The sequence below is a fragment of the Oryx dammah genome, unplaced genomic scaffold (genome assembly GCF_014754425.2).
Source record: "Oryx dammah isolate SB20612 unplaced genomic scaffold, SCBI_Odam_1.1 HiC_scaffold_5, whole genome shotgun sequence".
NCBI classification, from domain to species: Eukaryota; Metazoa; Chordata; class Mammalia; order Artiodactyla; family Bovidae; genus Oryx; species Oryx dammah.
In genome coordinates, this window is record NW_024070189.1 from 96414733 (window position 1) to 96440925 (window position 26193).

At 55.5% G+C, this 26193-nt stretch overlaps 4 protein-coding genes across 6 annotated transcripts; 3 read left to right on the top strand and 1 right to left on the bottom strand.

Moving 5' to 3' along the window:
- The first annotated feature begins 5006 nt into the window (after positions 1-5006).
- On the top strand, positions 5007-6988 carry JUNB (JunB proto-oncogene, AP-1 transcription factor subunit). The gene has a single exon (XM_040240850.1). The coding sequence runs from the start codon at positions 5446-5448 to the stop codon at positions 6487-6489; it is 1044 nt and encodes a 347-aa protein (XP_040096784.1). The 5' UTR covers positions 5007-5445; the 3' UTR covers positions 6490-6988.
- A 2670-nt stretch (positions 6989-9658) lies between these two features.
- On the bottom strand, positions 9659-12783 carry PRDX2 (peroxiredoxin 2). Of its 2 annotated transcripts, none has more exons than XM_040240858.1 (6): positions 12630-12783; positions 12016-12127; positions 11768-11921; positions 11062-11184; positions 10790-10920; positions 9659-9989 (listed from the first exon to the last, which is right to left on the bottom strand). In XM_040240858.1, the coding sequence occupies exons 2-6, from the start codon at positions 12116-12118 to the stop codon at positions 9904-9906; spliced, it is 597 nt and encodes a 198-aa protein (XP_040096792.1). In that variant the 5' UTR covers positions 12119-12127; positions 12630-12783; the 3' UTR covers positions 9659-9903. The 2 variants fall into 2 exon arrangements, with proteins under 2 accessions (XP_040096792.1, XP_040096793.1); XM_040240859.1 differs by having other exon boundaries at positions 12016-12205; positions 12630-12695.
- Positions 12784-12826: 43 nt separating this feature from the next.
- On the top strand, positions 12827-19855 carry THSD8 (thrombospondin type 1 domain containing 8). Of its 2 annotated transcripts, XM_040240865.1 has the most exons (9): positions 12827-13101; positions 14272-14477; positions 15530-15954; positions 16141-16212; positions 16338-16663; positions 18145-18282; positions 18394-18481; positions 19424-19547; positions 19643-19855. In XM_040240865.1, the coding sequence occupies exons 1-2, from the start codon at positions 12951-12953 to the stop codon at positions 14469-14471; spliced, it is 351 nt and encodes a 116-aa protein (XP_040096799.1). In that variant the 5' UTR covers positions 12827-12950; the 3' UTR covers positions 14472-14477; positions 15530-15954; positions 16141-16212; positions 16338-16663; positions 18145-18282; positions 18394-18481; positions 19424-19547; positions 19643-19855. The 2 variants fall into 2 exon arrangements, with proteins under 2 accessions (XP_040096799.1, XP_040096800.1); XM_040240866.1 differs by having other exon boundaries at positions 16576-18282.
- On the top strand, positions 15530-19855 carry RNASEH2A (ribonuclease H2 subunit A). The gene is made up of 8 exons (XM_040240856.1): positions 15530-15954; positions 16141-16212; positions 16338-16464; positions 16576-16663; positions 18145-18282; positions 18394-18481; positions 19424-19547; positions 19643-19855. The coding sequence occupies exons 1-8, from the start codon at positions 15828-15830 to the stop codon at positions 19776-19778; spliced, it is 900 nt and encodes a 299-aa protein (XP_040096790.1). The 5' UTR covers positions 15530-15827; the 3' UTR covers positions 19779-19855.
- Positions 19856-26193: the final 6338 nt, after the last annotated feature.

Here is a 26193-nt window from a genome sequence, read left to right on the forward strand (position 1 = left end):
ACCATGACAGACAGCCCCAGCCGCCACCCCCCAACAGCACACACACACAGTTGCATACATACTCAGACAAGCTCTGAGGACACCAGAAATCAGCCTTATAGATACACACTGCCTCACTGATAACACACACGTCAGACCCTCTGACAGACTGGGCATATGAAAGTGGACAGACTGACATATTCACAGACATGGTCTGGCCAGATGGTCACACCCAACCCAGAGAAGCATGGACAGGCCCCAGTCGGATATTCATTAACACGCTGGCACAAGGACACCCTGACAGAACCTGTTGGCTAACACATGCACACATACACACCAGCCACAGAGCCCACATGGACACAAACACAGTCACAGACACACACCAGCCACGGACGTCACACACAGACCTCACACAGGCAAGCCATGGACCTCACACACAGACACACATACACGTACAGACCAGACATGAATAGATTAGCAGTAAGAACTCCAGTACACCCTAGACTCTTGTATACAGGCCAGCCACAATACAACATATCATATAGACCGTACACATACACACAGACACACTCACCCCCCTCCAAAGCAGACAGGCCCTACACACCCCTGCAGGGTTGGGCCAGCACACAGACACATGCCTTGAGAAGACAGGCTTCACACACACTCTCACACGCCCTGACAGGCCAGCCACACACAAACCCACAGACAGCCAGACATGCGCGCGCCCCTGGACCATGATGAGGTACTGTGGGGTTCTGGGCTGGCCAGCCCTTCTCTGCCCCCACCCAGAGATCCTGGTGCTTACTCTCTCCAAACACCTCCCCCCACCTCCCTCCCAGACTGCTCTTTGTCACTTCCCCTAGGAGGCCCAGCTCAGCAGCCTAGGTCCCTGGTGGGGTGTGGGCCTGTTTTCTCAGCACATCCGCTATAAATGGGGCACCCGGGATCTCAGCCATGCTCAGGCCCCCCAAGACCTCTCCAGCAGTGCGGGGGGCAGGACCTGAAACAGTCTTGTGGGAAACTCCCCTCATGCCCAGCTTAGTCAGCCTGAGGACAGACTCTCCTTCCTGCTTCCAAGAAAACCGAGCCGCTTCCTCCCCAGGAGAGGGATAGGGACCCCCAAACCACAGAGGTGAGGGAGGGATGCAGCTGGCAAACTAGGGGTTCCTGGGGGAGGGCCTCCGTGATTCTCAGCCTCTTCCTGCCAGCTGCCTGTCCACACCCAGGGGCAGGGACAAGGGAGCCTGGGTGCTATGACTTGCGGGTTCTCGCCCTGGCCTGCCCACTAGCTGACTCACAGGCAGCCCCCAGCCCAGTTTCCTGGTGAGGGCCCTGCCGGCCAGTGGGGCCAGGGTGGAGGGGGGTCACCAGGCTATTTATAAGAAGGAGAAGTCCCTCCTGCCAAGGCCAAAAGCCCCAGAGAGACCCATGGGTGGGGGTGGGTAAACTTCCTCCTTATCCAGTCCCCCAGGTCCCGGGCCCCTGGGCATGAGGAAAGCCTGGGCACAGTCTCCTTAGCTAGATGCTTGTTTGAAGCCCATGGCCTGGGCAGTACCCGGCTGCTAGTCTGGGCACTCAGCACAGAGGAGGGGGCTTTCCTCACACCCTCCTCACGGGGCTGGCCTTGGCGCCAGTGGGGCGGCATGAGGGGGTGGTGCCCAGGCCACAAGGGTGAGACTGGCAGGGGCCTGGAACCGGCTGTACCAGCTCAGCTGGGCCCCCACCCTCCCTCCTGGCCCAGTCCCCACCCCCTGCTCAAACACTCGTGCAGAGAGCATGCTGGTCTTGCCCCCAAACACACCAGCACCCCTCTGTCCTGTCCCCAACCCCCATAAAGGAGACCCTTTATGAAAGGGCTTGCAGAGCTTAGCATGCAGTTGGTACTGCATATATGCCTCTGTGATTGTGATTATCTACGCAAAATTGGCTAACACTCTAGAGCCAGACAGCTCAGGTTTTAGGTCAACCCCAGGGCTTTGAGCTATGGGACAGGAGGCAAGTTCCTTATCTTGCTGTGCCTGGTCTCTTAAAGGGGGCTAATAGCAAATAGCATACATTTCACTGGGTTGTTGGAAGCAGGCAATGAGTTATTCTAGGTAAACCACTTAGAAGAGTGCCTGGCCTATGGTAAGAGCTATATGTGTGTGTGTTAGTCACTCAGTGGTATCTGATTCTTTGGGCCAGGCTCCTCTGTCCATGGAATTCTCCAGGCAAGAATACTGGAGTGGGTTGCCATTTCCTTCTCCTGGGAAGAGCCATATAAGTGTTAGCTATTAAAATAGTAATTATTTCTCTGTCTGCTTGTCTTAAGTGTCTCTGAGTCGTGCTGTCTGTCTGCATGACTCCAACCCTGCAGCTCTCCCTGCCCTAACCCCCACCCCCATACATCCATTTTTCTTTGCTGGGTCCTTGGCCTCCATCTCTACCCTCACTGGGACAGTCTCACCTCTCTCCAGGACTCCCCTGGCATGGCCAGCCTCAGCATTGGTCAGGGCTGACTCACTGTGGCCTCCTGGCCCGTGGGACCTGCAGGTTGGCTTCCTGAGATGCTGCCCTCTGGTCAGACCTGCCCAGCCCCCCAACGCTGCCCGATGCACCCCCGCAGGGCCCAGCCAGATGTCAGCTGCAGTTATTAGCATGGGCGGGAGACACAGACCTGGCAGCGTGCCTGCCAGACTCAGCGGCCACTGGAATCTCCCTTGAGCCTAGGGCGGGGGAGGGGAGCAGTTCAAGCAAGGGAGGAGGGGAGGGGTACCCAGGGGTCACAAGGACCCTCCAAAGATGGGGACACCCCCAGCTTCTCAGGGGACCTTCCTCCCCAACGCGCCACTGCTCTGCTGGACTTCCCCAGCCCCCGCAGAGCTCAGTTTCTCTTTTGCCTTCTTTCGTTTTACTTCTCTCCTCCACACTTGGTGAACTCTGTGCTTGACCTGTAAAGGCTGGCTAGCTCCTCTCCCCCAGCCTCTCTCTGCCCTAAAGAAACTTCAACCTATCTCCCCAAAGATAGAGGCTTCACTTTCTGAGAGACTTTGGTTCTAGTGGCTGGTATCCTATCTGCTTGGAAGTTCCACTTTAAGTCTAAATCGAAGCCTCGCCATCTAAACCTTCACTTATTCCTGGGGAAGGGGCTCTGGAGGGGTTCCCTCAGATGAAGGAGACACGTAGGGTGAGGGAATGGATCCCCCTTTAGGTATTCTGGATGGTGAGGCGTCCCCATACTAAAACAGGAGTAGGGCCCCTCACCCACATGAGTGAAGAAGAGGGCACCGCAGCCCTTACGGATGGATGTGCCAGACCTTCTGGCAGAAAGTAAGGGCACCCAGCTCGAGGTAAGAGGCAGCCGTGTCAGCCCGCCCAGGCGCCGGGGTCGCCTGGAGGCATTGGCCCACCCCCTCTTCGCCGTCGGGCTGGGGGCGAAGTCCGAACCAGGCCCGCGGGCAGGCGGGGACCTGCCAGGCTGGGTCGGGCCAGGCAGGGCCTGGCAGGACGCGGCCTCAGAGAGGCTGGGTGGGGCCGGGCCAGGCGGCCGTGGGGGCCCCGGGGGCGGCGGCCGGGGCTGGTCGGGACTAGCCGTCCGGGGGCCCGGGCGTGCCCTGGGACCTGGCAGATACCGGGGCCCTCGGCCCCGGGACAGCGCTAGACCCACCCCTTCCTGTGCCCTTATATGGGCGTCGGGGCGAGACTCCGGGGGCCGCCCCGCCCCCAGTCCGGCCCGCGGACTCCCGCCTGTTGCCATGGCGACCAGGCCCCGCTCCCCAGTGGGTCCCCCTTCCTCGGGCTAGTGGAATCGTCCGGGACCGCCAGCCTCCGCCATTGCCAGCGGGCTCCGAGGACTGAACCATTACTGGGGTGGGGATCGGTGACTGGAGACCTCGGCAGCTGGGCTTATTCAGCGCCCCTGGCTTCCTCGGGGGTCGCCTGCTCAGGTTCCTCTTCCGAGGCGCTGAACCCCGCCGGACACAGGGCGGGGCCCCTGGTCCCTTAGGATTCGAGTGACGGAGGCAGGGCCGGGCTCCGTCCCCCGGGGCTGTTGCCACACTTCCTGCCGCGGCGCTCTTTCCCCAGCCTGTTTCTAAGGAAGGAGTGGGGTTGGGCGACCGCGCCCCAGCCGTCGGGCTGGGTCTAGGAGCCGACACGGTGTCGGTCAACCTCAGGGTCACTAGGAGAGGGCTTTGGGGTGGGGAGTATACAGGCACCCACGAGAAGGGAGCCGATCGTGGAAGGTCCCCGGGATCCTCAAAGACCCCTCCTTCTCTCAGGTCTCAACAGGGGACCCTATCAATGTTATCTCAATTCTGAAAGGGTGCCTCGACCCTTCTAATTCTCTCCTTCATTGAGGCTTCGCAGATGACCCCAGTGACCCCCAACCTCTGACAGTATCCCAATCTTCTACCCCACGTATTTTCCTTGCCTCAGTGTACCCCAGGACCCTCACTCACTTTATGCATTTCTAGTTTCTTTCAATGCCTTCCCCTTCCCGCTTGTGGGGGACTCTGTCTCTCTCCGGTGGGCTCCAGGACCCCGACTCATTTTTTGCATAGTGGACCCTCCAAACTCTCCCGGGTACACTTTTGATCTCTCCTCCTTATTTTACCTGGGTTCAGCTCCTCCCGGGAAAATTCCAGTCCCTCAACCCTTCTGTACCCAGGACCCCCACTCAGTTTCTGAGTCAGATGTCTCCTCTCCCGCTTCCCCATCTACCTTGCTTAACCTTCCTGTCTCTCCTTTGCGGGGTCTCTCAGTGTATTCTCAGCCCTCCAGCACCTCTGAAAGACTCCAGATCACTCAGGCCTTTCCGTGTGCATCCCGGGACCACCCCCTCCCCCCAACACGCACACACTTGCTCAGTACCAATTCCTCGTATCCCTTATCGCGTACTCCAGGGAAATCATCACCCTCCCCGAAACCTCTCCCGGCATGCCTCGGATCGCCCCAGCACCCCCTTCCTCAGGCAGCCTAGGGTCCTCTGGCCCCTCCCCCTGCAGGCGCTCCGAGCCACCCAGCCCGTGGCCGCTGTTTACAAGGACACGCGCTTCCTGACAATGACGCGAGCCGCCTCCTCCCCTTCCCCACGCTCCAGAAGGGGGGCGCGGGGGCCTGGCTCCGGCGACAGCCAATCAGAGCGCACTTCCGCGGCTGACAACCGCGGTATAAAGGCTTGTGGCTCTGGCGGAGCGGCCGGGACCTTGAGCACGGCCAGGCCAGCACCGGAGCCAGCAGGGAGCAGGGAGCAAGGGGGAAGCGACACCAAGAAAACGAGCGCGCTAGAGAGGGGCAAAGGGGCTCGAGAAGCCGCACAGAGCTTCCTCGCACAGCCTTCGACCGACCTCTCCCGACCAGTGCCAGCCCTCAGGAACGTTCGTCCAGACACCAGATACAGGCACAGCCGCGGACTGCGCGCGGCTCGCTGCAGCGAGGCCCGGGGCGGCCCCGTAGGGACCCCCTCAGACCGCCCGGGCCGCCCGGATGTGCACTAAAATGGAACAGCCCTTCTACCACGACGAATCATACGGAACAGCGGGATACGGCCGGACCCCGGGCGGCCTCTCTCTACACGACTACAAACTCCTGAAACCCAGCCTGGCGCTCAACCTGGCCGACCCCTACCGAAATCTCAAAGCACCTGGTGCGCGGGGTCCCGGCCCAGAGGGCAACGGCGGAGGCAGCTACTTTTCTAGCCAGGGTTCGGACACAGGCGCGTCACTCAAGCTCGCCTCATCGGAGCTGGAGCGCCTGATCGTCCCCAACAGCAACGGCGTGATCACGACGACGCCCACGCCCCCGGGACAGTACTTTTACCCCCGCGGGGGTGGCAGCGGTGGAGGTGCGGGGGGCGCAGGGGGCGGCGTCACTGAGGAGCAGGAAGGCTTCGCCGACGGCTTTGTAAAAGCGCTGGACGACCTGCACAAGATGAACCACGTGACGCCCCCCAACGTGTCCCTGGGCGCCAGCGGGGGGCCCCCAGCCGGGCCCGGGGGCGTCTACGCCGGCCCGGAGCCTCCTCCAGTCTACACCAACCTCAGCAGCTATTCTCCGGCCTCTGCGCCCTCCGGAGGAGCCGGGGCCGCCGTCGGGACAGGCAGCTCGTATCCGACGGCCACCATCAGCTACCTCCCACACGCGCCGCCCTTCGCCGGCGGCCACCCGGCGCAGCTGGGCCTGGGCCGTGGCGCCTCCGCCTTCAAGGAGGAACCGCAGACCGTGCCTGAGGCGCGCAGCCGCGATGCCACGCCGCCGGTGTCCCCCATCAACATGGAAGACCAGGAGCGCATCAAAGTAGAGCGCAAGCGGCTGCGAAACCGGCTGGCGGCCACCAAGTGCCGGAAGCGGAAGCTGGAGCGCATCGCGCGCCTGGAGGACAAGGTGAAGACACTCAAGGCCGAGAACGCCGGGCTGTCCAACACTGCCGGCCTCCTCCGGGAGCAGGTGGCCCAGCTCAAACAGAAGGTCATGACCCACGTCAGCAACGGCTGCCAACTGCTGCTTGGGGTCAAGGGACACGCCTTCTGAGCGCCCCCTTATCCCCCGTACGGACATTTCCCCAACCTGGACGGCTGGGCGCACGCCTCCCATGGGGCGAGGGGGCAGGCGGTGGGCACTGGCCCCGGGGCCTGAGGGCGCAACAAACCACACTGGACTCCTGCCCGCCCGCTCTGCGCCCAGTCCTTCCACCTCAGCGTTTACAAGCCCCCCTTCCACTATTTTTTTTTATTTTTTTCCTGCAGAACTCAATTCATATTGAATATAATATATTTGTGTATTTAACAGGGAGGGGAGGAGGGGGCGATTGCGGCGGAGCTGGCCCCGCCGCCCGGTACTCTAGCCCTCGGGGATACTGGGGAGGGGACCCCCGCCCCCTGCCCTCCCTCCTCTGCACCGTACTGTGGAGAAGAAACACCCAGTCGGTTTCTAAGGGATTTATTTTAAGCTGTGTTTATGTGTGAGTTCGTTTATTGTCCTTACTTTTTATTGAATCTATTTAAGTAAAAAAAAAAAAGTTCTTTATTAATTTCTGTTGTCTTTTTTTCAAGCCGGCCGGGGGGGAGGGAGGGGAGTACTGGGCAGCCCCCACCCCACGGCTGTTTGTGGCTTGCTCCTGTAACTGTGTCAACCTCGCCAGTTCTGTTCAGGCATCTTGCGCCCTCAGCCGGGTGTCCAACCCTTCTCGCGTCTCCTGATCTCCCGGATTGGAAGGTCCAGGGTGTGTACACAGTCCTGCCACCCCCCCCCCCCCCCCCCCCCCCCCCGCCCGCCCAGGGCCAGGGGACAGGATGCCTTGGGCGAAACGCTCAGCGCGCAGGCGCGGCACCGCCCAGCCGCGCGCGCAGGGGCTTTCCCCGCTGACGATGCGGAAGCGCTGTCCAAACATGGGCTGATTCTGCCCAGTGACGCGACGGCGGTCTCCGGGCAGATTCCGGGAATCCCCTCCCCCGCTCTGCCGGGCAGGGCTGCGGCGCCGGGAAGGGGGCCGGGATTTTCCCAGGCTGGCGGCTACCGAGGCCCGGAAAGCCCCAGGCCTGGGTCCAGAGCGTCCGCGGTGAGCGGGCCGCGCTCCAGAGCCCCAAGAGCTACCCCAGAGTTTCCCCCATCGGGCTGGCCCCTGGGTCCTGCCCAGCCCACGCCCGCTGCATTTGACCTGACCCGGGCGGGGGGATGCAGTTGCCTCCGCGTCGTTGCCACCGCGATCCCCTCCCCACCCCCGCCAGGAAGGGCGGTGCCCGCCTGCCAGTTTCCCCTCCCGGGTGCCAGGCCGGGAGCGGGGCGACTGCCAGGTCTGGTCCTGCCGGGGCGGCTGCTCGGGCCGCCGGGCGCCGCCGCCGCCCTCGCACGGGGCTGCCTCCCCCGCAGCTAGGACGGGTGGGAGGGCGGCTGGCGAGCCCCGATGGGGATCTGGCAGGCTTCGGAGCTGGAAGCCCCCGAACAGCAGAGAAAAACACAGACTGAGAAACCAGGCCACAGGGCCTAGGTGCGGTAGAACAGACGCTCCATTAATTTGTTTATAAAATACTGAACGACCCGGTCCTGGAGTCACTAGCTAGACCAGGGCAGACAGACTATAAACAAGCAAACATGATTTGGAGATGGTGGTTAGTGCCAGGAAGAGAGAGAAAAAAAAAAAACTGGTCACAATGGTCGTGATGGAGCAGGGGAGGTGAGCTGCTTTGGAGAATGAATTGGGAACACGGAACTTTAATGAGGAGATTTTTCAGCTGACCCCTGAGAAAATCCTCAGTAACAGAGTTCTGCCAGAGAGAATAGTATAGGCAACGTTTCTGTGGCCAGAACAAGATCAGCCTGTTAAAGAACACCAAGAAGCCACTATGCTTCAGTGGAGTGAACCCACCGAGGTGGAGATGAGGTCAGGGAAGACCATGTAGGGCCTTGTGGAGGAGTATAGATAAAATTCCAAGGCCGAGGACTTCTCTTGTGGTCCAGTGGCCAAGAATCCGCCTGCTGGTGCAGGGGACTCGAGTTTGATTCCTGGTTTGGGAAGATTCCACATGCTGCGGAGCAACTAAGCCAGTGTGGTATGCCACAACTGCTGATCAAGCCAGTGCTCCAGGGCTCCTGCTTCAGAGAAGCCCCTGCCCTGCAGCTAGAGCAGCCCCCATTCACTGTGACTAGAGAAAGCCACCACTCAGCAATGAAGGCTTAGTGCAGTCAAAATAATTTAAAAATTTAAAAACAATAGAATAAAAACTCCAAGGCTGAGATGAGTGACTTTGGAGGGCATTAGGCGGGAGTACTACTAATGGTGGTGGTGGTTTAGTCACTAAGCTGTGTCTGACTCTTAAGTGACCCCATGGACTGTAGCCTGCCAGGATCCTCCGTCCATGGGATTTTCCAGGCCAAGAATACTGGAGTGGGTTGCCATTCCCTCCTCCAGGGGATCTTCTTGACTCAGGGATCGAACCTGCAACTCCTGCATTGTAGGCAAATTCTTTACTAAGCCACTAGGGAAGCTTAATTTAATAATGAGTCTATGGATTAAATGAGCATGTCAGTGCTGTGGAAGGAAATGAGGGCTACGAATGGCAACACCACTTGCCTGAAAAAGTACAGCATCAAACTTTGCACCTTAGAACACTGTGTTGCTCCTAACACTTGCCTTCTTGTCTAACCCTCACCCTTCCATTTCAGGGGCAAGACAGACTTTCCAACCTCTGGTGGTACAGAACTTGCAGCAGAACTATGCATGTACCTCATCCCACTCTTGGTTCTACTTTCAGGATTGGGTCCCCACCTTCTTCCAGTCCCAGGAACCTGGTCCTATTAACCATTAATAGAATCCTGATCTTCACATACTTATCTCTTTTAACATGTATTGTCTTCATTCCCATTGGTCGTCTTTATTCCCGTTTTGCTATTGAAAAGACCCAGGGAAGACCACAGCTCCTAAGCGGCTTTTTAACCCAGGCTGGCTGCTGTTAAGGTGTAGGCGCTGCCCTGCCTGGCCAGGTTTCAGGTGATAAGGCAGCCTGTGACTTGCTCCCTGCAAGGGGCAACAGCACCAACCACCTCCCCCTTCAGGCCACGGAGAAAGCAAGCAGTGAGCATGAGGCAAGGCTGCCACCTTGTGGTGGAGATTGGTAACCAGAGTGTCAGTTTCCCAGGCCACAGCCTGGAGAAAGCAGCCGCGGGTGGTACCACCCCAGGACAAACCACACAAACACAAGACTTAGATCTGTCCCTAATACTTTATTAGTCACCTATAGGCCTGTTCCCAGTTATGTGGGCTCCAAGGAGGGGGTCACCATTCACCAGCTCGCAGCTGGGAGCTTGAGAAGGACTTGGCCTAACCTTCTGAGGTCATGGACTGTGGAGTCTGAAGGAGCAGGTCTGGCATTTCCTGGGTCAGTACAGGGCACACAGGTAGGGGCCCAGAGGCAGGCCAAGAGCCCAGGCTTGCCACCATCTGCCAGCCTAGTTGTGTTTGGAGAAATATTCCTTGCTGTCATCCACATTGGGCTTGATTGTATCACTGCCTGGTGTCCAGCCGGCGGGGCAGACTGTGGAAACACAGGGATGCACAGGAGAGGCTAGAGTGCATGTTCAAGGGAGAGCGGTAGTGAGGGGACAAAGAGAGGCACAAGAGCATGAGGTGCAGAAGAAAAAGCCTAGAGCCAAGTGCTCCAGGCCTAAGACTATGCCACATGACGAAAGAAGCCCTCCACGCTCAGCTGCAGGATCGTCTGACATTTTGGGGGGGCTGTGCCTCAAGGCATGTGGGATCTTAGTTTTCCGACCAGGGATTTGAACCTGTGTCCCTTGTAGTGGAAGTTTCAACCACTGGACTGCCAGGGAAGTCCCTATTTTATTTTTTGGTCATGCCATGTGGCTTATGGAATCTTAGTTCCCTGATCAGGGACTGAACTTGGGCCCTTAGCAGTAAAAGTTTGGAAAGCACTGGACAGCCAGCAAATTCCCTGGCTGATATTTTAATTTCTTTCCGACTCCTTTAATCATATCTTTCTCTCTTAGCCCCCGTCCCAGTGGACTTGAAGGGCCAGTGGCCTTCACAGGAGAAGATAACTCTGATCCAATTAACATTCAAGCCTGCCTTGGTACAGGCCTTCTCAAATATCTTCTATGGAGTTCTATTACCTTCCCAGTTGTCTGCCCTTATATTGGGGTAGTATCTCCCCCACCGGACTAGAAATTTCTTGCAGACCTTGAGCTGAATCTTCTCTAGGGCCCTCACATCCACTCCACACAAGCAATAGAGCAGGCCATGAACATATGTGTGCATGACACAGGGGCTGCATATGTACCCACATGTGGACACATGTGAATGGGTGTGTCTGCTCACCTTCCCCATGCTCATCTGTGTACTGGAAAGCCTGGACCAGCCTCAGAGCCTCATCCACGGAGCGTCCCACAGGCAAGTCATTGACGGTGACCTGGCGAAGGACACCCTTGCCGTCGATGACAAAGAGGCCCCTGAGATATTGGAGTTCACAGTGAGGAGCCGGGGCTCCCACTGTCAGGACCCAGGGAGGGAGCACAGACTCCCTGCTAGCCACAGGGTGAGAGTGGTCCCCTCACCCTGAGGACAGGGGCTTCCCGAGGTTCCCACAGTACCTGTAGGCGACCCCCTCATCTTCCTTCAGCACGCCATAATCACTGGACAACTTTCTGGTTACATCAGCCAGCAGGGGGATGTTCAGTGGGCCCAAGCCTCCCTCCTTCCGGGGAGTGTTGATCCTGGGGGTGGGGGAGAAAAAGTTGGGACCTCAGGATGGCCAGTGCAGCAGGGTCCTTACCCTGTGATAAGGGCCTGGGTGCGATGAGGGCTGGAGAAGGGGGTGCTGGAGGTGAGAGATAAGCAGCCTGAAAGCAAGTCTCAGGGAGCCCCACCCACCCCACCCTGAAGTGGGTGCAGAGGCTGCTTCCCACAACTGGGAAGACTAAGTTAATACTCTAGCAAAGTAACTTCACGTGTGCAGCAGCAACGGGAGGCAGAGAACCTGCCCTGAAGTCCTCATCCTCCTCTTTCGAACTCTTAAACTGGAGTTTCCACCTGGCTCAAACAGTTCTTGGGAGGGAGGCTGCATTGCCCTAACTGAGATAAAACATTTATCAACGCCCTATGCCACAGAAACTACTTTCCAAAGGCTAATTACTGTCATCATCGTAAAGGACTTGGGAATCACCCTCTCCATTATTTTCTTGCTGGGAAAGGCATACGCAGAGGTTGCCCACTGACCAGGAGAACACACAGTTGGGGCCCTAGAGAGGTGTAGGTTTAGCTGTACCCTCCCTCCTTGCTGGTGATCTCCATTCCTACCAAGCCAGGTGGGTGAACTGAGAGTCGACGGAGACGCCCAGCACCTCGCAGTTCAGCTTGTGGAACTCCGCAGCACGGTCGCTGAAAGCTACGATCTCCGTGGGGCACACAAAGGTAAAGTCCAGCGGGTAGAAAAAGAGGACCACGTACTTCCCTAGGGAAAGGGATGGGAAGAGACGAGGAGTTGGCGCTCGGGCCCTCTAAGGCCTGTGCCCCGCCCCCACCGCGGCCCCCATCTAGGCCCTCACCTTTGTAGTCGGAAAGCTTCACCTCCTTGAAGGCGCCATCCACAACCGCGGTGGCCTGGAACTCCGGGGCGGGCTTTCCGAGGTGCGCCTTGCCGCAGGCCATGACTGAAAGCTGAGAGCCACCCCCGCCCCACCCATGCCGGGTCAGTGTGCTCTGGACGACCCTTTGTCTTCACTTCCCAAGGTCACGCTGCATATCCGGCCGAGTTACCGAGTCAGAGCGACGGAGACACTTGCAGCCCTGCCCCGCACCTTGTCCGGGACCAGGTCGGCGCGGCCGGGAGACTTTAGGAGACCCGCCCACCTGGACAGCTAGGGCGGCCGGGCTGCGGCCGCCCGGTCCCCAGCTAGCGTGTCGGCCGTAGCGCGATCGCGCAAGCCCACCCGCCCAGAAGATGTCGCGAGTTGGGGACGGGAAGCATGGGGATGCGGCCGGTACTCCAAGGTTCTGGCCTCGGTTTCCCGCCCCCCACCCCCACTCCCACTCCCGCAAGGACAAAGGCAGCCGCTACGGCGCGCAGAAAACAAAGGCGGCCGGCGCTGAGGTCTGGATTGGGCCTGAGCTGCTCCAAGGGGGCCCATCCCGCAGCCCGATGCACTCTCGGTGTCCATACCTGCGTGAGTAAGGGCGGGACGCACGGACTCTCGGATGCACGGACTTGATTTCGCAGGGCCAAGCGAGCCCAGGCCAGCGGCGCCTTTTATAGTCGGCCCGAACCATGAAGCCTAGGGCGCGGGGAGGTGGGCGGACTTACGGAACGGTCGGGTCCACTGCAAGAAGCGCAGGGGAGGGGAAGCAGAGCCGGCCGCGACCACGCGCCCGCGAGTGGCGGGGGGAGACGCGCAGTCTCCGGCCCAGACCACTGCACCCGACCGCGGGGGGTGATGCTCGGGGCCTCCTCTTTGGAGCGCGCCGGGGTCGGTTGGAGTCCGGCATGGCCCGGAGCCGGGCGGCACTACTACTGCCGTCTCTGATGCTCCTGCTGGTGGTGACCCCTTCCCAAGTCTCCCCCGACTACCAGTACTTCGGCCAGCAGGGCGAAGGGGACACCTGGGAGCAGCTGCGGCTGCAGCATCAGGAGAAAGGTAACTGCAGGCCGCGGATATGACAGTGCAGAAAGGGGCCTCATTTGCCTCCACCTCACCATCTGGCTGCAGATAGACCCTCCTCCACGGACTTCAAATTTCTGCCTTGCTGAGCCCTGGGGCTACCTCTTGGGCTGGTTACTTTGGCTTAGTTTTCTCATCTGTAAATTAAGATAATGTCTTTAAGCAGTATACACGGGGAGAGGGGAGTGGATAGGCAATAAATAGCAATGCAGACGTGTCCACAAATTCATGGATAAGTGCTGAGAAAGGCAGAGATAGAGAAGGCAGGGCGCATGTAAACTTCGAAAGTCAGAGAAGGCCTCCTGGCTGAAGATAGGTAACCAGTGCAGCCGGAATAACAAGCAAAAAGCCCCAAATGCGAAAATTTAAGGGGAGGAGCGCGCCAGTGAGTCAGAACAGCAAGTGCCAAGATGGAAAGAGGCCAGTGTTGTCTGGCAGAGGCTTCATGAGGGCATGAGGTGTCAGGACTTTCTGAGCCCCAGACTTGAGCTAAGATCTGTCAACTAGGGCCGTAGGGAAGTCTGTAAAAGAACAGTTGTAGAGGGCGTCTGATAAATGCAGCTGCTTTAAAAGTGGTCAAGATAATTGTTTTTGTATTCCGTGCATAGCCAGGGGCTTTAAGTACCTTCATTATGCTAATTATGTCCTTCAATTTGCCACCTGGTAACGCCGCTGGTCAGGTGACACTGGACTTGTTGGACCAGCTTGTGATCACAGCCTTGTAGAGAGGAGTCACCTTTAGACGGTGGCCACCAAGTGTGTTGTACCACACCCCCAACTGGACAGGCAGGCACAGATGGGATGTATCATTTTGCAGCCCCTCTGGGCCACTCACCAGATGTGTGAGCTTGGAAAGGTGGGTTGCTCTTCTTAGGTCTCAGTTTCCCCACCTGGGACTAATGGGAAGATTAGAGACCATCTGTGTCGGGCTAGGTGGCAGAGAAACACAGCTGAGCGAATATGCTGTTGTTCAGTCGCTCAGTCGTGTCCGACTCCTTGCGAACCCATGGGCTGCAGTACTCCAGGCTTCCCTGTTCTTCACCATCTCCCGGAGTCTGGAACTGTTATTTGTTAGTATCTTTCTCCTCCGCCCTCCTTAGAATGGGGAGATATAGGTTCCCCCTCGACCTGGCCTTCCATCCCTAGAATTGGAAGACTCTGTCCTTGGCCCTTGGGGAAAGTGGCGCTGTTTCTGCGACCTGGGCAAGCAGGAGCGCAGCCGCGAGGTGGTGGGCACGTCGCCGGGCCCGGTGTTCATGGACCGCGAGAATCTGGTGCAGGTGCGACCCTGCCGGCAACGGGACTGTTCATCCTGCGAGCCGAACGACTGCGACTGGAGGCTCTGAGCCCGGGTGAGCAGCGGGCGTGGAGGAGGCGCCCCCCCCCGCACCCCGCAACCCTCGGGGGGCTGGCTTGTCCGGGGCCCTGAGTCCCCAGGATGGGAGGGGAGAGAGAAAGGGCTGGACGTGGGAGCGCGGGTACGAAGCGGGCATTGGGAAAAGGAACACTAAATCTGGGGCTTGAGCAGAGCGTGGGAAGGGAGAGCTGAGTTAGGAGATGTGAGACCCGCTGAGATCCGATGAGAAAGGAAGATAGACGGTGGGGGTGGGGAAGGGGAAAACGGAAATGGAGGAACAGAAACCCGCAAGCTGAGGGCGTGAGCCCTGATGAAAGCAGAACATAGAAAGAGATGCGTTCGTTGGAACAAATCTAGGAGGCGTGCTCCTCGCTAAGACGTGAGAAAAAGAGGGAAAAGAGCAGAGGAGAGGGCGAGGGCTTGAACCCTGAGTTTGGCAGGGGGAGGGAGCCTGCGTGATGGATGAAGACTTTACGCCGGATTCTGAAGAAGTCTGGGATCTCTGTTCAGGGGTAGAGGAGGCTTAGCCCGAAAGAGGATACGAAGCGGGCGGCGGTAGGGGGGGAGGCGCTTCCGGTGAGCTACAAGGGAGTTGGGGGTTCCAAGTCCGAAGGTTTGAGTCCAGTGGGAGCCAGAATTCCTAGTATAGGGGGCTTAGACTGTGTGGCGCTCCAGGGACCTCGAACACAGGAGGGCCTGGAACCAGATGGAGGCCGGGAACTCAGTGACGCGGACACCGAATTCTCGGAGTCTAGTGGTATTTGACCTTCTGGGCTTTGACGGGGCTTCCCAGGTGGCTCAGACGGTAAAGAATCCTCCCGCAATGCGGGAGACTTGGGTTCGATCCCTGGGTTGGGAAGATCCCCTGGAGGAGGGCGTGGCAACCCACTCCAGTATTCTTGCCTGGAGAATCCCGTGGGCAGAAGAGCCTACAGTCCAAAGGGTCGCAAAGAGTCGGATACGACTGAGCGACTAAGTACAGCGCAAGCTTTGATGAGGTCGAGTCCTTCAAGGCTCCCCCTCAATTTCCCCTTGTCTGCCCACTAGCCGCAGCGGGAGGAGCTCCAGAGACACCGGGGCGGAGCTTGGAAAGCGACACCGCCCACCCGGTTACCCAAACGCGGAGCTCGCTTGTCAGCCTCGGAAACTACAATTCCCAGGAAGCCACACGGCAGCGGCGTCGGCGAAGGCTGCGCAAACGTCAACGGCGGCTGGCGTGTTGGGGGCGTGTCCTGTGTGCCGATAGGTCGAGAGCTGGCACTGTTGCGGAGCCCGCGGAAAACGCCGGGGGAGACCTTTCCTTGCAGACTTCCTTACTACGGCTGGTGGCGGCGGCCGAGGCGGCATGGATCTCAGCGAGCTGGAAAGAGACAATACGGGCCGCTGTCGCCTGAGTTCGCCTGTGCCTCCTGTGTGCCTCAAGGAGCCCTGCGTCCTAGGCGTTGATGAAGCGGGCCGGGGCCCGGTGCTTGGTGCGCCCCCCAGGGCTGGGTGGGGGAGGGGCATGATAAGGGGGATGCAAGTTGCAGTGGAACCGGAGCTGGGGTTGCACCAGATTCGAGGAGGGGGGTGACTGGTGATGGCACCGAAAAAAAAAGCGGTGATGGTGGACTAGAGGTGGCGGCTTTCACGGGCTCACTGGACTCCCTCTTCCCCAGGCCCCATGGTCTATGCTATCTGCTATTGTCCTCTGTCCCGCCTGGAGGATCTGGAGGCCCTGAAAGTGGCAGGTGAGCACTGAGGTGCGTCTAGGGAGGGGGTTCCTGGGCATGGGCACTGGTGGGTGCAGACTGGAGGGGGAAAGCAGGAACTGCGGGATCCAGCCCCTCCCCTTCTCTCCCAACCCTCCTCCCAGACTCAAAGACTCTGTCGGAGAGCGAGCGGGACAGGCTCTTTGCGAAAATGGAGGAGGACGGGGACTTTGTGGGCTGGGCACTGGACGTGCTGTCTCCAAACCTCATCTCTACCAGCATGCTTGGGCGGTGAGGGGTCCCGGAGGGTGGGGGAGGGGGCCGGAAGGAGGGGCAACCAGAGTGGGTTGGAAAGGATGGGTGGCTGGAACGAAGTTGACTGGCTTCCGTCCACCACCACAGGGTCAAATACAACCTGAACGCCCTCTCTCATGATACAGCCACAGGGCTAGTGCAGTTTGCGTTGGACCAGGGTGTGAACGTGGCCCAGGTGAGCTAACTGTTGGATTGCCCCCATTTGATCATCTCAGGATAAAATAGGAGTGTAGAAGTGCAGTGGGTGACTCTGCATCAGACATACCTAGAATATCAGAAACGTGTGTTACTGCTGCTGATGTCCTACTGTTTTTATTTTATTGTATTGTCTTTCTTTTTTTTTTTGGCCACATTGCATGGCATGTGGGATCTTAGTTCTCCCACCAGGGATTGAACCCACACCCACCCCTGCTTTGGAAGCATGGAGTCTTAACCACTGGACTACTAGGGAAGTTCCCCCAACTGTTTCTTCTACCCCAAATGTGTGCTCCACTGAAGACCATTGTGGAGCCCCCAGCCTCACCCCCATCTAATCTCTGTCTCTATCCTAACAGTTCAGTGTCTAGAACAAATCCCACATGTTTGCCTCCATCCTCCCTCAGCCCCCTCCCCTACCAGCAGACAGTCATTTATATTTTTGGAATGTAAATCTTGACATTTAATTTTCTGAGCACCGTGGGAATTAGGAAAACTCACAGGCAAGTGGAGAAATCAGATTAAATCACCAGAGAGAAATAGAAGTTGGCATTGCAGCCAGTGCTCTGAGGCAAAGAACAGACTGTTTTGAGAGAATCAGAAGGGCAAGTACACTTGAGATAGGGAATGTAATAAGAGAGGCCTTGCTGAGGAGGTGGCTCAGGTCCAGGACTCTGTGCAATGCCTTGGAGACAAACAAGGACCTTTGCCTATGCAAAGAATGTGGAGCTGCCTATGCAATGCTGAAAACAGACAAGGACCCTACCCTCAGGGGTTCATGACCAAGTCAGGGGAGACGGATGGGCAGCTGGTAAGCAAATAATAAAGGTGGTTTTGAGAATAATAACAGCTATGGTGATCCCTTGTTCTGTTACTTTTCTGACCGTATTTCTGTTCTAGCCATGTGGTCTCTACTGCTGTCCAGAGTACTTGGCATGTTCTGGCCTCAGGACCTTTGCACTGGCTGTTCCCTCTGCCTAGAACACTCTTTCTCTGATCTCCCCATGGCTCATTCCCTCATTTCCTTCAGGCCTTTATTCAGCTGTCACCACATCAGAGTGACTTTTCCTAAAATACCCCTGAACTGTTGAAAATTATAACCTCTTCTCAGTCTCCCCGATCATTTATTATTTATCTTCTTCCCTGCCTGTGGTCCTCATCAGATTGTCTACTTTGGCATGTTCACTGCTGTGTCTCCAACACCTAGAGCAGCCTGTGGCATGCAGTAGGTGCTCCGTAAATGTAGAATGGATATAGTGTGATCAGGGAAAGCCTCTTTGGGAGGTGATGTTTGAGCTGAGACCCCTGAGAGAAAGATGCAGCCTGGGCCTGGTCATGAGCTGAGAGAAGAATATTCCAGGCAGTGGGAGCAGCAAATGCCAGGACCATGAAGCTGGGCCATTGGCCCAGTTGTTTTTTCTGGGTGTTTGTTGACTGAGTACATTGCTCTCACCATGGCAGGTGTTTGTGGACACCGTGGGGCTCCCAGAGACATACCAGGAACGACTGCAGCAGCACTTTCCTGGCATTGAGGTGACAGTCAAGGCCAAGGCAGATGCCCTGTACCCCGTGGTCAGTGCTGCCAGTATCTGTGCCAAGGTTAGGGCCCCATTGGCCATGGCCAGCTCCCAGCATCCCCCTGGGCAAGGAGGCAGGCGTGGCTGCTTCACGGTGCCTGTTGGAGATCCCACGTGCCTGTTTTGCCCACAGGTGGCCCGAGACCAGGCCGTGAAGAACTGGAAGTTTGTGGAGAAACTGCAGGACCTGGATACTGATTATGGCTCAGGCTACCCTAATGGTGAGCAGATGGCAGCCGCAGTAAACTACCAAGGCGGGCTTGGCGTGCTTCTGAGGTTTTCTAAGTTGTTCCTCTCAGCCTACTCTGCAGCAGAAGAGGCTGAGGCTCAGATAGGGGGGCCACCTGCTTATGTGTGGTAGCGCTGTATTCCAGCTGGCAGGCCCCTCCTCCCTTCTCCCTCCCTCCCTGCTGTCTCTCTGGAGCTCCAGTGAAGCACAGAGGCTCGTGGTGGACCTAAGGGGCAGAGTGAGGGATACCAGTTCCTGTCCAGTGATCCCAGCTTGAATTCATTGTTTCTCTTCATTAGGAGGCTCAGTCTCCCTGTTTGTAAGGTGGAAATGACTGTGCCCTATCCCCAGTAAACTCTGCTGAAGACACACAAGGCCAGAGGCGATGATTCAGTGCCTGGGTACCAGGAACCCTTTGGCAGTAGGGTGGGGCAACCTAGCAAGTCTGGAACTGGACTTAGGTGAGGCCAAAGGGAGGAAAACCAAGTCTAGGCCAAACACAGTTTGAGCAGTGTTCATTGCTTACTGGGCACTTCGTATGTGCCTTGCAGAGCCAAGCCCTGGGGATTTAGCCATGAGCAAGGCAAGCAGGGACCTCCCTGTGCCCACTAAGTTGGAGGTTGCATGGGAAAAATGGGTGTTAACCTAATGGTCTACAAATGCTAGTTCAGTGCCTGTTGTCCTTGGGGAGGTAAGTGAGATGACCCAGAGGCAGTCTCCCTGAACTTCACCTTGAGCAACTGTTCTCAGGCAGAGGATCAGTGGGAACAGCCTGTGCAATGGTCCGGAGACAGGAAGATGTCTCAGACAGTGATGAGTCCCTCGGGTACTCAGGAAGAGGCCTGAGATGAGGTGGTGGGCCCTCAGATGCCAAGCTGAGAAGCTGAGACATCACGGCAGGGCTCTCCCACTGTCCACCCTACCCTGCCCCTAGATCCCAAGACGAAAGCCTGGTTGAGGAAGCATGTGGACCCTGTGTTCGGCTTTCCCCAGTTTGTCCGCTTCAGCTGGCGCACAGCCCAGAGCATCCTGGAGACTGAGGCGGAAGACGTGAAGTGGTAGGTGTCTGGAAGCGAGGGTGAGAAGCCAGGGCTCCTCCCTGCCTTGGAGGACCAATCTCCCAGAAATTGGAGTCACCACCTCTCTCTCACAGGGAGGACTCGGACACTGGGGATCAGGAGGGGCCTGGGAAGATCAAGTCCTACTTCAGTGAAAGCCCCCAAACCTGCCCCCGCCTTCCCCATCGGTACTTCCAGGAGCGGGGCCTGGAGTCAGCCACTGTCCTCTAGGAGCCAGCCTGGACCCCATTTACCTGTGCCCCAACACCCGTCCCCCCTCAGTTTGTGATTAAAATTCTTCAAGGAAAGCTAAGTGTGGGGATTCTACTTTGGGATAGAAGTATGTTCTGTCTGCATCTGGACCCAGTCACTGACTTCTGGAACCTAAACAGGATGGGTATTGGTTGATTTAATTTGATTTTTTAAATGCCTAGTAGATTTGTTTGATGCAGAATTAGGAACCAGTACGCTGAGAAGCTAAGGGCTTCCCAGGTGGCACTAGTGGCAAAGAACCCGCCTGCCAGTGAAGACAACATAAGAGACACGGGTTCGATCCCTGGGTCGGGAAGATCCCCTGGAAGAGGGTATGGCAACCCACACCAGTGTTCTTGCCTGGAAAATCCCATAGACAGAGAAGCCTGGTAGGCTACAGTCTATAAGGTCACAAGGAGTTGGACACAACTGAAGTGACTGAGGGTCCCATCACATACCACACTGAGAAGCTCCCCTTCCATACTACCCCCCAGCACCCTGGTCAACTTAATGGGGTGTCTCAGTCCTTTGTGGCCTGTTGTAACAAAATACCACAGGCTGGGCGCTTTATAAACAATAGATACTTATATTTAACAGTTCTGGAGGCCGGAAATCCAAGATCAGGGTACCAACCCAGTTGGCTTCGGGGAAGGCCCTCATCCAGATCACAGACTGCCATCTTCCTGGGTTCTCACGTGAAGGGGTGAGGAATCTCTGCAGGGTCCCTTTTATGAGGGCACTAATCCCACCCATGAGAGAGCTCCACCCATGTGACCTTGTCCCCTCCCAAGGTGTAAGGTGTCCTCCTTACACCTAAGACCATCTTTGGGGGTTAGGATTTCAGCCTGAGTCTTTTGGGGACTGTACAAACATTTGGACCATAGCAGGTGCCTCTTAGGCCCTTCTGGAGATACCCTGGCATGTTAGAGGTATATACACAGATACATTGTAACTGAGGTTCCCTTTTTTAAACAAATGAAAACAAAGTATACCTTAGATAGTCTGCATAGCTGTTTTTAAAATAAATTGTCTATTTATGTTTCAGCTGCGGCTGGGTCTTCCTTACTGTGGTTTTCTCTAGTTGGGGCAATCAGAGGGTGCTCTCTAGTCACAGTGCTTGTGCTTCTCATTGCAGTGACTTCTTTTGTTGTGGAGCACAGACTCTAGGACACATAGACTTTGGTAGTTGCTGCTCTCGGGCCCAGTTGCCCTGCGGTGTGTGGAATCGTCACACACCAGGGATCGATCCATGTCCCCCACGTTGGCAGCTGAATTCTTAACCAGTGGACGACCAGGGAAGTTCAGGCATAGCTCTTTTTACCACATATATCTTAGGATAATTCAACTACGTGTCCAGAAGCCTTCCTTGTTCTGATAATAGCTGCAGATTCCTCTGTGGTGTGACTGTCCTGTTGTTTATTTAATACCTTGAATAGACCTTGAGTTGTACCCCAGCTTTCGGTTAAACTTGTACAGCAGGGAATGACAGGTTTGCCATCATTTTCTCACATTGTTGTGTTTGTAAGAACAAATTTCTGGGGGTAGGTTTCCTGGGTTAAAGGGATTATCTAATTTGAAGAGATATATCCAGATTCCCTCTGTGAAGGCTTGTGCTCATTGGCACTCCCACAAACAATGTAAGTGAGCATTAGTTTCCCTCACAGCTGTGCCAGCAGCACCAGGATAGGTTTATCTCACACCATGAGAAATTTGGAAGTCAGGAGCCCAACATTAAATACTATCTTTGTTTTTTCTGTTTTTTTTTTTTTTTTTTTTAATATTTATTTTGTTGCATCAGGTCCTACTTGTGACATGCGGGATCTTTTACTGAGGCCCATAGGCTTCTCCCACTGTGGCACAGGGCTGCAGTGTGCAGGCCTAGAGTGCAGTATGTGGGACCCTAGTTCCCCGACCAGGAATTGAACCCATGTACCTTGCATTTGAAGGCATATTTTTGACCAGTGGACCACCAGGGAAGATGCAAAGATACTGTTCTTTTAGTCCATCTTCTATTTTGCCAATTTAGGTGGGTTTTGCCTCTCATGATCCCAGGATGGCTGCCACAGCTCAAGGTATCACATCCCAACCTTCAAAGGCCTCATCTACAAGCAGCCACCTTTTCTCTTCCTGGCTGAAAGTAGGACACGTCTATCCCTGAAGCAATCTGTTACAAGGGGAATGGAATATCTGGGGTAAAGGATTAAATACTGATACCTGGGGGTAGGAAGAGACTCCATATCTGCCCATTCCCCCAACTCTTGATCCCCAGACACACACCATGACTAGAACAGTAGGATTTTATTTCACCCTCTTTTTTAATTTCACCTTTTTGGGTTTTTTTTTGGGGGGTGGGGCGGTACATGGCCTGTGTGATCTCAGTTCCCTGACTAGCGATTGAACCCAGGCCACAGCAGTGCAGGCACCAAGTCCCAACTACTAGACCACCAGGGGACTCCTGAACAGTGAGATCTTAGCGGAGAAGGAGAGAGAATATTTTGCTGTGCCAGTTCTGTGTTGTGGCGTGTGGGATCTTTTTTGGGAGGGCTGTGCTAGATCTGACAGTATATGGACTTCTGTAGTTGTGGTGCATGGGCTTAGTTACCCCATGGCCTGTGGAATCTTAGCTCCCCCTGGTCGGAGAACTGAGACCCCACAAGCCATGACCAGGCATCGAACTCACACCCCCTGCATTGGCAGGCAGATTCTTAACCACTAGACCTCAGGGAAGTCCCAGCGTGTGGGATCTTTAGTCCCAGCATGAGAACTCTTGATTGTGACATGTGAGATCTAGTTCCTTGACCAGGGGTCATACCCGGACCTCCTGCATTGGGAGTATGGAGTCTTAGCCAATGGACCACCAGCCAAGTCCCAGCTCTTCACTTTTTAGTAAATGCTCTGATGGCAAAAAAAAGAAAAACCAGGGCATTGTGGGAATATTATTTATGGAGTGTGTATTATTCGTCCGCCAAGGCTGCCATAGGAAAGTATCTCACACTGGGACACTTAACCAACAGAAATTAATTTTCTCACAGTCTGGAGGCAGAATCCAGGATGAAAGTATCGGCAGGGTTGATTTCTTCTGAGATCTCTCTCCTTGACTTGTAGACGGCCATCTTCTTCCCTGTCATCCCCTCCCTCTGTGTGTGTCCTAATCTCTACTTAAAAGGACTCCAGTTGTATGAGATTAGGGCCCACTCATAGGACTTCAGTTTACCTAACTGTCTCTTTTTTTTTAAAGTTTATTTGTTGGTTTATTTTATTTTTGGCTGCACTGTGTCTGCCACTGCACAGAAGAGCTACTCTAGTTGCAGTCTGCAGGACTCTCTTGGTGCAGAGCATGGGCTCTGGGACGTACAGGCTTCAGCGGTTGTGGCTCGAGGGTTGTGGAGCACTGGCTCAGTAGTTGTGTTTCAGGGGCTTAGTTGCCTTATGGTGTGTGGGATCTTCCCAAAGCAGGGATTGAACCTGTGTCCCCTGCATTGGCAGGTGGATTCTTAACCACTGGACCATCAGGGAAACCCCTTAACTGCCTCTTTTAGGGTTTATCTATAAACATATTTACATTCCGAGGTACCAAGTCTTAGGGCTTCAGCATGATTTTTGCAGGCGGATGGGTGCAATTCAGTTCTTGAGAGAACACCCCTGCACTCTGTGAGTCCTGAGCTGGACATGGGGAAGCCAGGGCTGACCAGTCACAGTCACAAGCCTCCACTGAGGATCTGAGAGCTCCCGGAGTGCACATGGGGAGGCCAACTCCAGCCTGGAGCTCCTGGCCTAGAGCCTGAAGACCTGACTGGCTGAGATCTGAAGTGTGAGAGGGATGAAACAGATAACAGAAGGGTAAAAGTGGTTCTGGGCTTCTCTGGTGGCGCAGGTGATAAAGAATCCACCCACAATGCAGGAGACCCAGGTTCGATCCCCTGGGTCGGGAAGATCCCCTGGAGAAGGGAGTGGCCACCCCCCCCAGTATTCTTGCCTGGAGAATCCCATGGACAGAGGAGCCTGGCGGGCTACAGTCCATGGGGTCGCAGAGTTGCACCCGACTGAGCGACTAAGCACACGTGCATGCAAAGGTGGTTCTGGGCAGTGGGAGTGGCAAGTGCAGAGACCTGAGATGAGAGGACCTGGCTGCAAGAAGGTCCCAGAGGAGAGGTGATGAGGCCAGACCTTGGGAAGAGCCGTGACCAACCTGTTTTTCTGCCTAAAGACATCTGTTTACTCCTCTGCCTGTGGCTATCACTATAGTTGCAAAATATAAAACCTGATTCCATTTGTTTTTGTTTGTGTGTGGTTTTTTTTTTGTTTGTTTTAATTCACCTGCAAGGCTTGTGGGATTTTAGTTCCCCGACCAAGGATCAAACCCACGCCCTCTGCAGTGGAAGCGCAGGATCTTAACCACTGGACCACCAGGGAAGTCCCAACCTGATTCCATTTGTAACTCTGCCCTTTTCTATGCCATAAATGTTGAGTATCTCAGACTTGCCTCCTTCCCTCTCAGAATTACTAAAAGTACAGTTCATCTTGAAATTATTGGACCTCTGATGGCTTCCCTGATAGCTCAATTGGTAAAGAATCCGCCTGCAATGCAGGAGCCCATGGTTCGATTCCTGGATCGGGAAGATCCCCTGGAGAAGGGAATGGCTACCCAACTCCAGTATTCTGGCCTGGAGAATTCCATGGACTCGTAAAGACTTCCCTGGTGGCTCGGATGGTAAAGCGTCTATCTACAATGCAGGAGACCCTGGTTCGATCCCTGGGTCAGGAAGATCCGCTGGAGAAGGAAATGGCAATCCACTCCAGTACTATTGCCTGGAAAATCCCATGGACAGAGGAGCCTGGTAGGCTACAGTCCATGGGGTCCCAAAGAGTTGGACACGACTTCCCTTAAGAAGGAGAAACTGTTACCCTTTTTCCTCCCAGCTGGTGACAAGCAGAAACTAGGGGGTACTGTCAAGCTGTAACTCACAAATATTTCTTCTAACAAAAGTCTAGTAGGACTTCCCTGGTGATCCAGGGGATAAGACTCCACGCTACCAATGCAGGGAGCTCGGGTTTGATCCCCGGTCAGGGGAACTAAGATCCCACATGCCGCAACTAAGACCCTTGCATCACAACTACTGAGTCCGTGAGCTCCAGAGCCCATGCACCGTAACTTGAGAAGCCTGTGTCCCATGAGGAAGGCCAGCAGCATCAAGTTCACCAGGCAGTTATAAATGTGGAGTCCAGCTGTTTGGAACTGAGACAACCTTCCTAAGACCATGATAGAGAACCAGGAGAATCACAAAGAAGATGGAATTGGGTGGAAAATAAAGAATAAATATGTGAGTAAAAAAAAAAAAAAAGAAATGTGGAGTTCAGGTTCCCACATCAGACCTGCCTAAGATCCCCAAGGTTTTATTTAAACTGAAGTTGACAACAATGTTTGCTTCTTGAAAGTTTCAGATGATTGCTCCCACACTCCTCAGTACAGCCTTGTGGGTTTTTCCTCTGATTCCCTCTCATTCATCCCCTTCTGCCCATTTTTCAGTTCCTGTCCCAAGGTCCTCCAATCTCACCCTCCCCCTGGCTTGCTTGCTGGTGGCCCACAAGAGTGTCAGTCAGATGGGTCACTCCCCACCCACCCCCGCCAACACCCCACTTAAACCTTCTGTGGCTGTCACCCCCCTCATTAACTGGTCCAAGTGCCTTTGCCTAGCTTTCAGGGCCTTCCATGTTCTGACCTCAACTTCCATGCTCTGTTCCAGGCTTTCTGAGCAGCTGGGAGTTCCCAGAACCTGAAACCCTGAGGCCTCCTTGAAATGTTCTTCCCCATGGCCTGGCTGGCACTCCTTCCAAGGTTTACCTCACTCCTCCCTTAAATGCCTGTTTCTCTTCTTTGTCACAATAGCAGTATATATAAAACATCAGCAACAACAGTGATTATGGATGATGTCTACATTTATTGAGTGTTAATTACATGCCAGGCATTTTCTAAGCATTTTGTTTGACATCCCTACCATTAGGAGATGGAGCGTAGAACACCTCCCTTTTAAATAAGAGCTGTCTTTAGTGACTCAGTGAATAGAAAGCAGAGGTGACAGTGTGTGGCTTTTTTTTTTTTTTTTTTGCCACACTACATGACTTCTGAGATCTTAGTTCCCTGACCAGGGGTCGAACCCAGGCCCTGGCAGAAAAAGTGCCGAGTCCTAACCACTGGACAGCCAGGGAATTCCAACACTGACTTCTACAACTTGCTGATCAAAAGTGAGACAACTTCCACATGACTCTCTTTCTTGGGACATGTACCTGTAGAACCCAATGGCTTGTTATGAGGAAGCCCAAGCCACTGCGATGGACCGTGTGTAGTTATTCTGGCTAACAGCCCCAGCTGAGGTTCAAGGCAAGGGCCAGCACC